The sequence below is a fragment of the Bemisia tabaci genome, chromosome 2, assembly GCF_918797505.1.
Source record: "Bemisia tabaci chromosome 2, PGI_BMITA_v3".
NCBI lineage: Eukaryota > Metazoa > Arthropoda > Insecta > Hemiptera > Aleyrodidae > Bemisia > Bemisia tabaci.
This window is the reverse complement of record NC_092794.1, coordinates 33096244-33111711: the sequence shown is the minus strand read 5'-3', so window position 1 is coordinate 33111711 and position 15468 is coordinate 33096244. Positions and strand designations below refer to the sequence as shown.

General features: G+C 39.9%; 1 protein-coding gene across 3 annotated transcripts in view; it reads right to left on the bottom strand.

Annotated features, from left to right (window-relative positions):
• Positions 1–584: 584 nt before the first annotated feature.
• LOC109035667 (uncharacterized) overlaps positions 585–15468 on the bottom strand; it is a 128543-nt gene continuing 113659 nt past the window's right edge. Inside the window, exons 8-10 of one of the 3 annotated variants that reach the window (XM_072297173.1) lie at positions 9363–9484; positions 3051–3257; positions 967–1106 (exon numbers count right to left, since the gene is read on the bottom strand). In XM_072297173.1, the coding sequence (XP_072153274.1) occupies positions 3237–3257; positions 9363–9484 (143 nt within the window). In that variant the 3' untranslated portion in view covers positions 967–1106; positions 3051–3236. Of the gene's footprint in view, positions 1107–3050; positions 3258–9362; positions 9485–15468 lie in introns of all 3 variants that reach the window. The other 2 variants (XM_072297172.1, XM_072297174.1) reach the window with 2 other exon arrangements.

Genomic DNA, 15468 nt, shown 5'->3' with positions numbered 1-15468 from the left:
GAGCAATTTTAGGGGGTTTAGGAGGGGGGGACTTACACCCCTCCACCATGATAGAATTCGCGTAAACAAGAGAAATCTTATTCTACTAGTCGAGAGCTTCAAGAAAATCACCATCTTCAGAATTCCCACGGGGGGGGGGGGGGGGCCCTACCCCTTGCTGGCCCACGGTCTACAAGTACGTCAGTTCAGAAGTCATACGATTTTTCAGCGAAATGAGCTGATTTTCCCTAACTTGGCCCGAGCCTCGAGTATGCGTATGGCGGAGAAGTGGAGAGGGGCCAGAGTGGACTGGAAGGGAAGGGTACGAGTAGTGCCGCATAATGGTCCGGCCGGCGGGACCTCCGTTCACGCATATAAAACGGCGAATACCTCGAAAACCGCACATGAGGCCTCTGTGGGCCCGTGAGAGCTTTTGATCAGAATGACTAGCTGAAAAACATATCAAAGTTTCATCAGGTTTTACTGGGAACTGGGGGGGGGGGGTCCCATAAGGATGGTGCGGGGTTCTTTCAGGTAAAGTTCAAAAGAAGGTAATTTAAGGTGTGACCATTTAAATTTCGTTTCAAACAATAAAGATAAGAATATTATGAAATAAAAAATAAATATATTTTATTGGCCAATTTAGTTCATGTTTGCAATGAGAGAATACAGCTCGAATGCTTCAAAGTAGGCAATTTGAAATGGGACAGCCTTTCAACCCGACGAAGTACAAAGTATGAAGTTGCCTTGCAACCAAATAATAATAAACATTATTTAAAAACTGCATGTAATCACTGTCACTCAGGATCGATAATAGAAAATGTCTCGATACAAGAAATGAGCCATTTTAAAGGTAAAGTCTTCACATGATTCATCCGGTATTTAATCTGAGGTCCATCATTTTCTTCGTTGTATAACAGTACATGGGAGCATTTCGCCATGGCAGAGTTAGGTTTTGCATGATACATCACGGTTGATTCCATTTCAGGAATATTCTCTGGATCTGGTTCCCGTTTTAAAATTGTGCCTTCCCCCAAGCAAATCAATGAGGCAATTTTTTCCCTTTTGGCAGAGTCTCTCCAGTTACCAACCAAATAAAAGAAGGCGCCAGCAAACAGACCAGGAAACTAGAAGATTAAAAACATGCAACAAGACCAAACATCAAAATATTATATTCATCTGATTCAACTTAAAGTAAATACTTTTGCATGGAGATAAAATGAAGTTGACCGAAAAATTCCATCTAAAGGTGCAGAAAAAATTGAATTGAGTCGAAAGCTAATACATCATCTTAGATTTATTTCAGATTTCTATTTTCTTATTCAGGTCACAACGATCGACACTTCCTTATTCAGTCTCTTCAAAACAGCAGTTTCCGAACTTTTTGGATTTTCTTGTAATGGGCTGATGTGAGAAGAAGGCAGTGGGGAAAAAAACAACAGATCTGACCGGGACTGACCGGCCAATATTGAAAGCACCAAAAGGAGACAGTGGGGTAAGTTTGAGAGAGAGACTTCCAAGCCACACATAGTTTAAAATCTTTCTTATGACTGTCATATCATAAGCAGTGAGAAAATCTTTCACCTTTGCAGTAAACGCTAAAAAACCGCAGCAGAGCGCCGGTTTTTGGGGGCTCCTCTAAGCCTCCCGTTTTTTTTAGGGAATTACGCGTATTTGGTTGTTCTTTCTTCTGGGTGGCTGGCGCATTCACCGCGGGAAGCAAAGAGGGAAGAGGAGTCATAGAATTTTACGTCTGTAGGCAACTTGGCGACGATTAATTTGTCCAAAAGCTTTCTTTCCCTGGCCCACTGTTCGACCGCCCCCCTCTCCCCGCCCTCCGTGAAAGTTCAAAGATCGCCATTCTGAAACGGCTGGGCCGATTTTGCTTAACGTCAATACCAAACCAGTCTTAGGGAGACACTACTATCCACACCCATTTTAGCTTAAATATTCAATTCAACTCGAATTATCGAGGGGACAGGATTTACCCACCCCCCGGAATTTGTTGTCTTTAATTTCAATTTTTATTTTCGCCCAAGAGCTCTGACGACAAAGTGTACTTGTATAAAATACAAAAAATTGGTCAAAATATCTTGCAAAGTAAGAAGGTCATCATCCCTTAAAAATTAGAGAATTTTAAGAAGCCGGAAATACGTGCGCACGTATCTAAAGGGTGACTAGAACACCCATTCCAGCCATTTGTCTCGGTTGTTTGAGGTCGAATCATGTCACAGAGAGCTAGAATGAGTAGGAAATCGACGCAAGCAATCAAAATTTTACGGCCTGAAGCCCCCCCCCCCCGGGTACTGCTGGGGGGGGGTCCCCTCCCCCCCACGAGGGGTTAGGCCGCCCTTCGTATGAAAAATTAATGCTCTATCATTTTAGGGATAAACAATTTTACGATATTACCAACCTTCTCCGCGTTATTGGCGAGAAATCGCGGCGAAACGGCCGTTTTCGCGCGACATTTTCAGCCCTCCCATACTGGGGGACCGCGGGTGATGGCGAAAGTCACTTGAAACTTTTCTGCACCAAAATTTCACGAGCTTTCAGAATGGTTACGTGGAGTTTTGCCCTAAAATCAAGCCTTTTCGAGAAAAATGGGAAAAGTCGGAATTCTGAGTAATTTGGGGGGGGGGGAGGGTTTAGGGGGGGGCTTACTCCCCCCCCGCCACCACGATAGAATTCGCGTAAACTAGAAAAATCTTATTCTACTAGTCGAGAGCTTCAAGAAAATCACCATCTTCAAAATTCCCACTAGGGAGGGGGGGGGGATACCCCTCCCCCTTGTTGGCCCACGGTCCACCGAGAGTATCAAATTCAAATTCCGAAAAAACCGAGGAAAAAGCCTGATACGGGTGCGTGGTCTGGGACACCATATATGATAAATAATCAAGGTCAACAGCAACACCGGATGTTTGCACTTTTTGGATACTGAGAGATACGTTCTAAAAACACACTCTTGAGAGGAGATAGAAGTAAAGGAGAAAAGAAAATTAAAAAGGTAGAGGTATATGAAAGGGGAAAGAAGATTGAGAGAAAAAGGAGAAAAAAGAAAAATCCTATCCTACATATGTATAAATCATAGAGTACAATAGAGTCGCAAAGTACTGGATCGCTGTTGAAGTCACTTTTGGAGGCTGTTTTGTCCAGTTCTCTGGAGACTGGTGATGACGCATACGCAGAGACTCGCGCTCAGCGCTCCCCACTCCCGACTCGGCTCCGTTCGTCGGCTAGGTCCACACACATTGAACCAGCTAAGTAGGCCGGTAATAAGTCTGAAATTGAATCCATAAATGAATATTATCCAGGAGTAACGTACATTCATGGATTCATTATGGCATTGAATATCTAAATATAGCAAAATTTGCACAAATTAATATAGATGGAATTAATAAAAGTCGAAAAAACGCAAGCAGTTGTTGACTTCTCCATAAGCCACCGTGTTAGAAATGCCGGTTGGTTCACACTTTGTATGAGTCAGAAATTAAATCCCTGCATGAATAAAATCCAGGAGTAACTGTTGGATAGCCTGGGTTGGTTACCCAGCACAGGTTGGCAACACTGCCCTCAGAGGGTCAGGTGACCACAATCGTCATGACGTCAGCGGATCATCAGGTTGTGATACCAGTGTTACCGTGTCGTGTTCATTCCCTTTTTATTTTATAATAAATATGAATATCGTTTTAACCGAGTGTTCGCTTATTCAGATATTATCCACACTAAACATGGCAACGAGGATGTAAACGGGGATTCAACGAAGCGCAGCAAAAAATACGGAGGTGCGCGTCGTGAACATGTCGTGAACCGGCACAAAAGGCCTAAATTCAACCATGGCCTCGCGCTCGGTATTTAAGTGAATTTAAGTGCAAGGCATGTAATTTCGCTAAAAATGTTCAATTTTAGTGTATCGATTAAGTTCGAAAATGACTTTTAGTTTATCGATTAAGTTCGAATTTTAATTTCTCAACTGCACATGGGTCAATTTCTTCTAAGTTCATGATAATCTGTGTCGTTATCAACCTTCACTAATTGCAAGGTAATCATTGTTCGGACGGTACAATGGAATTTCTTACAAAGCCAGAACCACTGGAAATCAATGATAATATCAAAGAGAATTTTGAAAAGTTCAAAAGACATTGGAGAAACTACGCTCTTGGCGCCGAAATCACCGAGAAATCCGAAGAGGTTCAGAAGGCCATTTTCCTTAACCTCATCGGATCCGAAGCAGAAGAATTTATCAACTCCCTTGCTCTCACTAGTAACCAGTCTAAAACTGTCGATCTTCTAGTCAAAGCTATCGATGAGTATGTCAAAACCAGGACAAACGTGGTATTTTCTAGATACCAGTTTTTCACAAGATCGCAGAGAGACGGTGAGGATTTTGAAACGTTCCTCCTCTAACTCAAGAAGCTGGCTGACAATTGTAACTTTGATGAGCTGAAAACATCGCTCATCCGTGATCGCATCATCATTGGCATCTCTAATTATGAACTTCGCCAACGCATGCTCGGAGAGGAATACGACTTCGATAGGACGGTCAAGCTATGCAAGTCAGTCGAGTCTGGGAAACTGCGGGCAAAGGAAATCAACGATCAAGGGACATCATCCACAACTGAGGTCAACTGGGTCAGCAAACCGTATTACAGCCGAAATCAACAGCCAAGCTGCAGCTCAGGTACTGGAACTACAACTAAACAGCCGATCAACTGCCAAAATTGTGGGACTAGCCATCCTATCAACCAATGTCCAGCGTTCAAGAAGCAATGTAATTACTGTAAGCGTCTTAATCATTTTTCCTCTATGTGTAGATCTCGGAATAATTCTGTGTTACCTAATTCCAATGATAAAATGGCACCTTCTACAGCTAATTCCAAAGCGGCTGATCTAGTCAATGTCCATTGTCAGTGCTCATGTTCTCCAAACAGTATCTCTAATCCGACTGAAATTTCAGATATTCATGCTAGTGATTATGTTTACATTTCAGAAATCTCCGTCCAACCAACTTTTAAATTGGAGCATTTTACTAATCAGTCTATATCCAGTCAGCTTGAGGATCATTCAACTATCGATCATCAGCCTAATCAATTTAATTTTGATGAGTCAGTTAAGCAGTCTGTCAAAATTCATAATGTGTCAAATATTTCCAAATCCACAGATAAGTGCTGGATGGAAAATTTAATCATTAACAATAACACGGTCAGCTGTAAGTTAGATTCGGGAGGAGAAGTTAATGTTTTACCACGTCAAATTTTCGACCTGATCAAAAATTCAACAAATGTGATTTTACCCAATCGTTCAGTTGTTCTAGGCTACGGAGGTGCTCAGATTGATTCATGTGGGTATGTGGTGCTAGATTGCAAAATTCCTAATCAAAATCAAATTCATAAACTGTACTTCACCGTTGTTAATACTGGCACTACTCCTCTTCTAGGTCTATAGTCCTGCGTAGATTTAGGTTTTATCACCAGGAATCATGTGCATGCTCTAGTCAGAACCAAAAATCTAAATAAAGTCGTACAACGCGATCTTTCCCTAATTCCATCTTTTAGAGATAAAACCGGAAAAAGCTAATCACTCGTCAAAGTAAACTGTAGTATCTCTGATTCATTCTGCAATAAATTTCAAAGAAATTTCATGTTAATTTTAAGTGCTCTTCATCATTCTAAGTAATGTCATATTTATAAGTGACTAACAATTAGTTTACTCAATCTAATTAAGTCATGTTATACTTAACAATAAAATCCACATAACTGCGATTTAATAATTTCAATGGGATTCTGAACACAAATGCTTCAAATCTCTTAATTGTCTCTTGATTTCGGAATTGCAAATCATTTGATAGTTGTCTAATTTCAATTTCTCTACATAACTGCGATTAAATTACTTCAATGAGATTCTGAACACAAATGCTTCAAATCTCTAATATGTCTCTTGATTTCGGAATTGCAAATCATTTGATAGTTGTCTAATTTCAATTTCTCTACGTAACTGCGATTTAAGTACTTCATGGGATTCTGAACAAAAATGCTTCAAATCTCTCACATCTCATTTGATTTCGGAATTGCAAATCAATTGGAAAGTTGTTTAATGTCCTGGCTAATACATGTTAACCACAGCCTATGACTAAATACAGTTAATTTCAGTAATATTTGTCGATTTCAGAACTGCAAATCGTTCAAATCTATGTGAACTCATAAGCATTATAACTTCAACCAAATTCTGAGATCAAACGTCATAAATTGATTGGTTCCATAAATTCAAATTAATCGAATAAATACTGTGTCAGTTTTCTGTCAGTGTACAAGTTCTAATTCCTCAATTGTAACTGTTAAACCTTTTAAAAAACTATTCTTCATGTATAATTTTAAATTTCACTGATGAAAATCATACACCTCTGGAATATTTTTGACTTGGGCTCTACTCCTTCAATTTCTTCGTTTGTGTTTGCAAAAGGGAGTAAAGTGTAAGGAAAAAAATAGAAATTGAAAACGGGGAGGTGTTGGATAGCCTGGGTTGGTTACCCAGCACAGGTTGGCAACACTGCCCTCAGAGGGTCAGGTGACCATAATCGTCATGACGTCAGCGGATCATCAGGTTGTGATACCAGTGTTACCGTGTCGTGTTCATTCCCTTTTTATTTTATAATAAATATGAATATCGTTTTAACCGAGTGTTCGCTTATTCAGATATTACCCACACTAAACAGTAACATACATCAATGGATTCATTATGGCTTTGACCATCTATTAATAGCAAAATTTGCACGAAATAATATCGATTGAATTAAAAAATGTCGAAAAAACACAAGTAGTTGTTGCTTTTCCTGTAAGCCGCCGTGATAAGAAATGCTGGTCGGTTCACACTTGGTTTAAGTCTCAATTTACGTCCCTTTTTGAATATTATTCAAGAGTATGATACATTAATGGATTCACTATGGCTTTGACTACCTTTTTGCAGCAAAATTTGCAAAAATTAATGATGATTGAATTAGAAAAGTCGAAAAAACACAAGCAGTTCTTGATTTCGCCATAAGCCACCATGATGATAAGTGCCGTTGGGTTCACACTTGGTTCACACTTTTCGGAGCACAAGCGGCTCGGAAAGGCCCGTTAATGGATTGACTTCATCGGCGCTCCAGTACATTGCGACTCTATTGTACTCAATGGTATCCTACCTATTCACACAGTCTGTGTTGGCAAATTCCAATCCGTCACAGCTGATTTTCCTAAGAATCGCGTTAACTCATTTAACTTTTGTAATATTGTACAACATTATACAGGGTTTTCCAAAAGTCCCCTAACACCCCTGTAACTTTTTCCCTTATTAAAATAGAAGTTTTAAACTTCGGCAATGTTCCTCGGTCTAAAATAGAAACATTTTGGTCCCCCTAAAATTTTGAGGCGCCCTCCCCCCCCCACCCAAGGGGGGCGGGAGCTAACTTTATTTTTCGAAAGGCAACCCTCCTTTTGATATACCTCATTCGAAAGATAATAAAAAAAGAAAATTTTTGGCGCAAACCTCAGGTCAAAATGTTGATTTTTGACCAAATGGCGGCCAGTCAAAGTTCAAAATGGCGAAAATTTGGCATCTCCGTTCCTTATCGGTAGATTTGTCTGAAACTCAGAATCTTAGAGGTTTTCGGGACGAGAAAAACGATTCTGGCATTAGTTTTCCAGAAATGTCAGTCCTTTTCGAAATGGCGGCTTAAAGCGGGAAGTGGATATTTAGGCTGCTTATCGTTAGATTTATATGAGACTTGGTATCCGGGGGTATTTCGGCACGAGGAGAAAGAATCTCTCATTGAATTTTTGAAATTTCGAACAACTTTAAAAGGGCGACGAAAAAAATACGGGATATCCATAACTCGGCTGTTTACCGATGGATTTGCACGGAAGTCGATACTCTGGTGGTTTTCGGCTCGAAAAAAATGAATCTTTCATTAGATTTTTGAAATACTAAATACTTTAAAAATGGCGGCGGAAAAATCAGTGTTATGGCCGGTGATATGGATTTCCCGTAATTTATTCACCGACTTTTTAGTTTTTCGAAATTTCAAAAATCCAATGAAAGATTCGTTCTCTTCGTGCCGAAATACACCCGGATACCAAGTCTCATACAAATCTAACGATAAGCAGCCTAAATATCCACTTCCCGCTCTAAGCCGCCATTTTAATCTGCCACCATTTTGAGAAGGACTGACTTTTCTAAAAACTAATGCCAGAGTCGTTTTTCTTGTCCCGGAAAACTTGAGGATTCTGAGTTTCAGACCAATCCGACGATAAAAAACGGAGATGCCAAACTGCCGCCATTTTGTCAAAAATCAACATTTTGACCTGCGGTTTGCGTCAAAAATTTTCTTTTCTTATTATCTTTCGAATGAGGCATCACAAAAGGGGGGTTGCCATTTGGAAAAAAAAGTTGGCCCCCGCCCCCTTAGGGGCCGCCCCTCAAAAATTTTGGGGGGACCAAAAAGTTGCTACTTTAGACCGAGGAACATTGCCAAAGTTTCAAACCTCTATCTTAATTAGGGAAAAAGTTACAGGGGTGGTAGGTGACTTTTGGATAACCCTGTAATTATACAACCCAATCTTAACTGATAAAACCATCATGGCTAACAGGCCGGGCATACAGCTAGTTGTTAATTAGCACAAGCCCGCGGCTTACGTGCTCAGTATTACTATCCCAAAAAATCATAACCCAGAGCTAAAATGTCAAGAATAAATTTTTTAATTTTTTTGTTTTGTCAGTTTTACAATTTTGGCACGGAAGGCACTACAGTCAGGTCTACCAAGATCATACCTCCAAGAGCCTATCTCACAAACTACAGAGCAGGCAGCTCCTTCTGGAGACAGAGGGCTTTAAACTGGCCATCCAGGATTAACACTCGGCAGCAATAATTCTCATTTTAAGTGCTGCGTATAAACGGAGGAGGCATTGTTTGTGAAAACACACTCTAATTATCGCCTCATGATGGCCGATTTATGGACTGGCCTTGTGTTTCTTATGATTGTTTGGTGGACAGGAAGTTACTTAAGCTTTATTGATTTTAGTTTAAACACCCAACACTAATATTTTACTGCCAATTCATACAAAAATATTTTCAATATGGTCAACATGCATTGCTGAAAACTTGGTGAAAAATTATGCCTGGCCATGCTTTAATTCTTACTGCTCAGTGGTGCACAATCTTTGCAGCATTGAAAATCTATTGGATTTTTCTGGAAAATGCAGTCCAAATTCGAGGTTTCTAGGCTGTTCGAAATCATCTACTCTCATTATTGTGCCCCCTTCCCTTCCACTTATACCTTTAGAGACCACATTTGTAGCAAAGAAAAAAAAAGAAAGAAAGAAAAAAAAAAAAAAAAAAAAAAAAAACTTACCAGGCGGTATGAATTCAGTCTGGCTTTGTGTGGAGCATCACAACCTGAATGAGAACCAACTCCTTTTACTTCATAATGCTCACATTCCAAGACAAGGCCGTTTTCAACGGAGTCATCAATCCCTGTAGAAAAAGACAAATCAACCACACCCAAAAGTCCGGTCCACCCCCTCTAAAATTTTACCTGATGTATATTTTGAAACGATGCTTTGGACATGTTCATGGATCAATGAAAGCTATTGTTGAGGCCCCTCGAAATTTTCGGGGCCATACATTGAGAAGGATGCGGCCACTAACATATTTTTTTTTTTTCAAACGACAACCACCTATTTGTGATGCCTTAATCGAAAGAGTATAAAGTAAAAATAATTTTCGAGCTAACTGCTGGTCGCCATTTTGATTTTTGACAAAATGACGGCCGGTCAAAGTTCAAATTATGGCAGATCAAAATCTCCTTGGATTCGAGTGAAACTTAGTTCTCGGCGGTTTTTGGACACGAGGAAACCAAATTCGGCACTAGTTTTAAGGAAAATTGATGAACAATGGCTCACATCCTCATTTTTCGTAAGTGCCTGCCATTTGGAAGAGACGAACGATAAGAAAAACTAACGCTGGATTGAGTTTTTCGTGCCAAATAACCCCTGAATTCCTGTTTTATTGCAAATTCATGGGTAAAAAACTTGCAGTTTCCCCACAAACGAAAATTTGAAAAAATGGGCTCTTTCGAAAAACGAATGCCGAATCCGGGCTTTTCGTGCCAAAAAAACCCCCGTCACCAAGTTTCACCCGAATCTTAGGAGATTTTGCTTTGCCATGCTTTTGAATTTTAAACGGCCGCCATTTCGTTAAAAGTAAAAGTGGTGACTTGCGGTTAGCGCAATTTTTTTTTATATCCTCTTTTAATTACAATATCGCAAGGGGGAGGGGGGGGGGTTGCCATCTGAAAAAAAAGTTGGGATCCGCAGCCCTTTCTGTGGGGCGCCCTAAAAGTAGCTCACATTGATCAAAGAACGTACCCAAAGTTTCAGAGTATAAATTAGGTAAAATTTTAGAGGGGGTGGACCGTACTTTTGGGACACACGGTATACATTGTGTTTCCGGCTCCTTTCCCGTTAGTTTCACCGAGGGCACATATGTCTATTTTCTTTCCTTCGATTTCCATAACAATTTCTTGGTCCTTCTTCCTCACGATGTCGAATCGGTGTCAATCGACACGAATCGATCAACACTGATTCGTTCGACATGAACGATCAACACCGATTCGACTGACACCGTTTCGGTTGACAAATTATTAAAAAAACCAGTGTCGATTCGATCGAAAAACGAAAAGGTGAATCGATCGACGTGAATCAATCGACACCGTTTTAGCTCAATTTTCCATTGTCTATCAATCTTCAAGCCAGAAATCCATTATCAATCCATGATACCAAGACTGTTTACTTTGCCTTGAGCGGACTGGGTTTTTACGGGGGGGGGGGGGGGAGCTTGGGGTGCAGCGAAAAACTTCGCTTGACGGCTATATCGGAAAAGTTGCCTCTCGTAATATAAACAGACCTGTGTTATTTCTTCTTCCAAAATTCTAACACCTTCCAGTGGCACGGTCCATCTGAAGTTTCGAATTTTACAAAAAAATACGTTTTTTCACCTGAACAACGGGCTAGCACCGATTGATTTCTACTTTACGTCTTGAAACTGACGTATCCACATGATTTTGATGAGCCAAGTTCATTTATGACAATTGCAATGTTGCCAGAAATACGTAAATTGTAAAATTTTTAATTGACGCCGAACTGCACATTATTTGTAAAATTTGCAATCCCGATGATTGAGGTTTTTGAATATTTGATGAATCCTTTTAGGGACGAAGCAGTCACGCTAGAGACCCGAAAATTTGAGATAATAGCTTCCTAACATACTGCTTTTGATAAAAACCGAACATTTTGCCGTGCAAGACCCGCAAGTATTTTTTAAAAATTCGGAAACCTGACTGAAAACACTGTTTAGGCGCAAATAGGATACATTTCAGCGAGTTGACTGATTTTCAGACCTTGATTTTTCTCGCTCTTTCACGTGGTGTAATCCGTTTTTCCAAATATCATCTACCAAAAAAGTTATCGCAATTTTAAAATTCGGGAATGTTTGTTACGTCATTTCCCGAAGACGTACGTACGTCTTTAAAAACTCGAAAAATAAACCGTGCGCTAAAAAATACCCCCCCCCCCCCCCTACATCAAGTTTAAGCTACTTACGACAAAATAACGAGGAGTTACATCAATTTGAAAGAAGAAAAATGGCAACTTCGGAAGCGCATAGCTCAATTATGAAGCGTTTTCGGGTATATGTGTACAGGAAAAAGGAGTCATATTTTGAGCCGAAACATCGATCCTGAAAGTTAAGTACGTTAACTTCCGGACACCCTGTATTTAACGATACTTCTGGTCTCTAAATTAATGCTTTGTAACATTATCTGTCTTTGTCGTTTCGCACGTTGCGCGACGGATCCCAAGCCTGGGCTAAAGAGGACGGCTCCAGGGTAAGGCTAGCTACCCTAGGGAGGAGCGAAAAACACTTGTTTTCGAAATCGCTTGACGGCTTTATCAGAAAAGTTGCCTCTCGTAGTACAAACGGACCTGTGTTATTTCTTTTTCCGAAATTCTAACTCCTTCCGGTGGCATTGTCCACTAAAGTTTCGAATTTTACAAAAAAATCACGTTTTTTTACCTGAACAACGAGCTAGCGCCGTTTGATCTCAACTTTACGTTTTGAAACTGAGGTATCCCCATGATTTTAATGCGCCAAATTCATTTATGACCATTGCAATGTTGCCAGAACTACGTAAATCGTAAAAGTTTTAATTGATGCAGAATTGCATATTATTTGTAAAAGAACCCCGCACAGAGCATGAGGGTCAGTGGCTCTCTCTAAAAGTCGATGAGACTTTATAGATTGATGTAATGTTCATAATTAAGAGGAAGCCATAAAATTGGCTCATTTTTGCGAGTAGAATTCGAAATATTCGCAATTGAATCTGGACTATTTTCTATCATGCGGCATGATTCATGCCGCAGCATAGCGGATCCGAGTCCCCTCTCCTCTCGTGTTCGGCGTTCTCGATCAGACCTCACGCGTAGGTAGGTGATAGGTGCTTATACGCTCGGCCGTTGCGAATGCCGTACTCCCTCCATCTCCCCGCATCTGTCACTTCTGTTTCAACAATTACATTTCAGATTCAACCGACCGGCGGCGCCGGTACGAGAAGGGATCGGTCTGCTGCATCTGTTATGATATGAAAGGCGGCGCGGCGCTCCTCATGTTATTCTCAATGGCATTCTCATGTATATCTCTCTCGGCACGTGCGAGGTGCGAGAAGCAGAGAACTCCATATCGCACAGCCCGAACGGAGCGCCCTAATGAAAGGAGTGAGTGGAAACAATGCGACATCGTAGTTACCTGGTGGGGAGAGGGGGTTTCCTGGCCGAAATGCTCCAGCAAGGTAAGGCGACGCGGAGGGCCCAATTACCTCCGCCGCACAGAAAATAGTCCGAGTTCAATCGCGAATATGTCGGCTTCTACTCGCAAAAATGAGCTAATTTTTTGGCTTTCCCTTAATTATGATCTTTATCTCAATCTATTAAAGTTTCGTCGACTTCTAAAGAGAGCAACTGACCCCCATGCTCTGCGCGGGGTTCTTTGCGATCCCGATAATTAAGATTTTTGAAAATTTGATGAATTTTTTTAGGGACGAAGCAGTCACGCTAGAGACCCGAAAATTTGAGATAATAGCTTCCTGACACACTGCTTTTGATGTAAACCGAACATTTTGCCGTGCAAGATCCGCAAGTATTTTTTAAAAATTCGGAAACTTGACTGAAAACACTGTTCAGGCGCAAATAGGATACACTTCAGCGAGTCGACTGATTTTTTGAAGTTTGAGGCAATATTTCTATCGTCCTAAAAACTCAAGATAGTTGACTTCTGATATACTATTTCTGATAAAAATTACACCTTCGAGCGTACTGGACGCTTAAGTATTTCGAACAGCGTTTTTGGTCAAGTCTTCGAATTTTTAAAAATACTTCCGCGTCTTGTACGCTCGAAAGAGGATAAAGAAATAAAAATTTTCGAGCTAACTGCTGGTCGCCATTTTGATTTTTGACAAAATAACGGCCGGTCAAAGTTCAAAGAGGGTTATCCAAAATCGGCGATTTTACCCTACGCTTGGATTTTGCCCGGAGTTGGATATGTTGTTCCCTATCACAAGACACGCCTTTTTCCGGCATTGGCAAGTTCACCCGAAATTTTTCCCGCGCGCTACAGCGTTGCCAAGTTGAAAACAGGCAAATTCCGTAAGTGGCATCAAAATTGAGCTATGAAGTTGCGGTTTTTACGAAAATTCTCTAAAAATTACGCACTTTTAGGAAATGACCATGTTTTTAATGTCGCATTAATTTTAACATGCATTATTGCCAAATTTCTGATTTTTAAATTCGACAAATGTTACATATCCGCAAATACCCAAAAAAGCTATCTTCAAATTTGAATAAAAAGTTGTCTAATCGATAGTTCGTTTGATTCCGCATCCATCGATATATTATAGCTCGCTGGGAAACTTTTGGTTCGCGGGATATCATCATTTTTGTGAACAGCTTTATGGAGCGACGACGCTTTTTGAGTCCGGGCGGATAGAAATTTTAGCCTCCAAAAACACCGGGTAGCATTAATTCCATGGTTTCCTATGTAATTTTTGGCGCTGAATCCGAATTTGACCATTTCATAAAAAAATTGTCACCAAGATGTTGCCAAATTTGGCAAAAATTGCTTAAAATCGGCCTTTTTGGCGGATTATAGCCTGTGACTTGCCAGGAGTTGATCAGACGACAAAATTGGTTATTTCCACAGTTAAAACTCGTTAAACTATCTACAAGCTGAGTCAAATTCTTTCTGCTCACGGTAAAATTAAACGCGCGACAAGCAGCAAACTGAAAAAAAGACACCAAAATTGGCGCTTTTTGCGGTTTTTGTCGTAAGTTTCTTGTTTTCCGATTAAGAGAATGTTTCTTAGGAAAATCTGAATTACGCCAAGTGTAACGACAAACTATTGTATTGTTACATATATAGATAAAGAGCCGCTTTAACAGCGGTCTCTCGGGCCCCGCGACGCCTAACCGCCATAGTCCCTTTTGTCGACCCACAGGTCCTCAGTAATTTGGAGCGCCCTTGTTCCTTTTAAGCCCCTTATTGTCCTTTCCTGGGCGTCTTCTTCAGTTTGGTGTCGTTACTTTTTTCTATTAAACTCCATTATCTCAGAATTATAAAATAAAATTGTATACTAAATATGGGTAATGAATAATAACGGTCAAATACCGCCAAAATTCAACGATTTGTACGTAATTTTGGCAATATTGCAATGCGTCTTGTCTTGTTTTAATGAAGTCAGTCTGAGGAAAACATTTTATTCATTAATTTTTAGCAGAAAATTTTCCATTATTGTTTCAAAATGTGGTTTATTGACACGATTCGATAAAACTCACTATTTTATGAATTTTTCCTCTCTGAACTAAATACCCTAGTTATTAGTATATATCTAAGTTGAAAATTAAATTATTCTACAGAAGTGTATTATTTTGCAAGAGAGATACATTTATAAAATTTAAAAATAAGATGTGAACAAAGAATATAGGACAATAATATCGAAAAAACCAGCGAAAATTGAAGTATTTTGTTTAAGCTTGGCAACATTGGAATATGTTCAATCTTATTTTATTGTTAAATTTTATTAAATTCTGCTCATGTTGTTCATTAGTATAGTCAAGAAACATTCTCTTAATCGGAAAACAAGAAACTTACGACAAAAACCGCAAAAAGCGCCAATTTTGGTGTCTTTTTTTCAGTTTGCTGCTTGTCGCGCGTTTAATTTTACCGTGAGCAGAAAGAATTTGACTCAGCTTGTAGATAGTTTAACGAGTTTTAACTGTGGAAATAACCAATTTTGTCGTCTGATCAACTCCTGGCAAGTCACAGGCTATAATCCGCCAAAAAGGCCGATTTTAAGCAATTTTTGCCAAATTTGGCAACATCTTGGTGACAATTTTTTTATGAAATGGTCA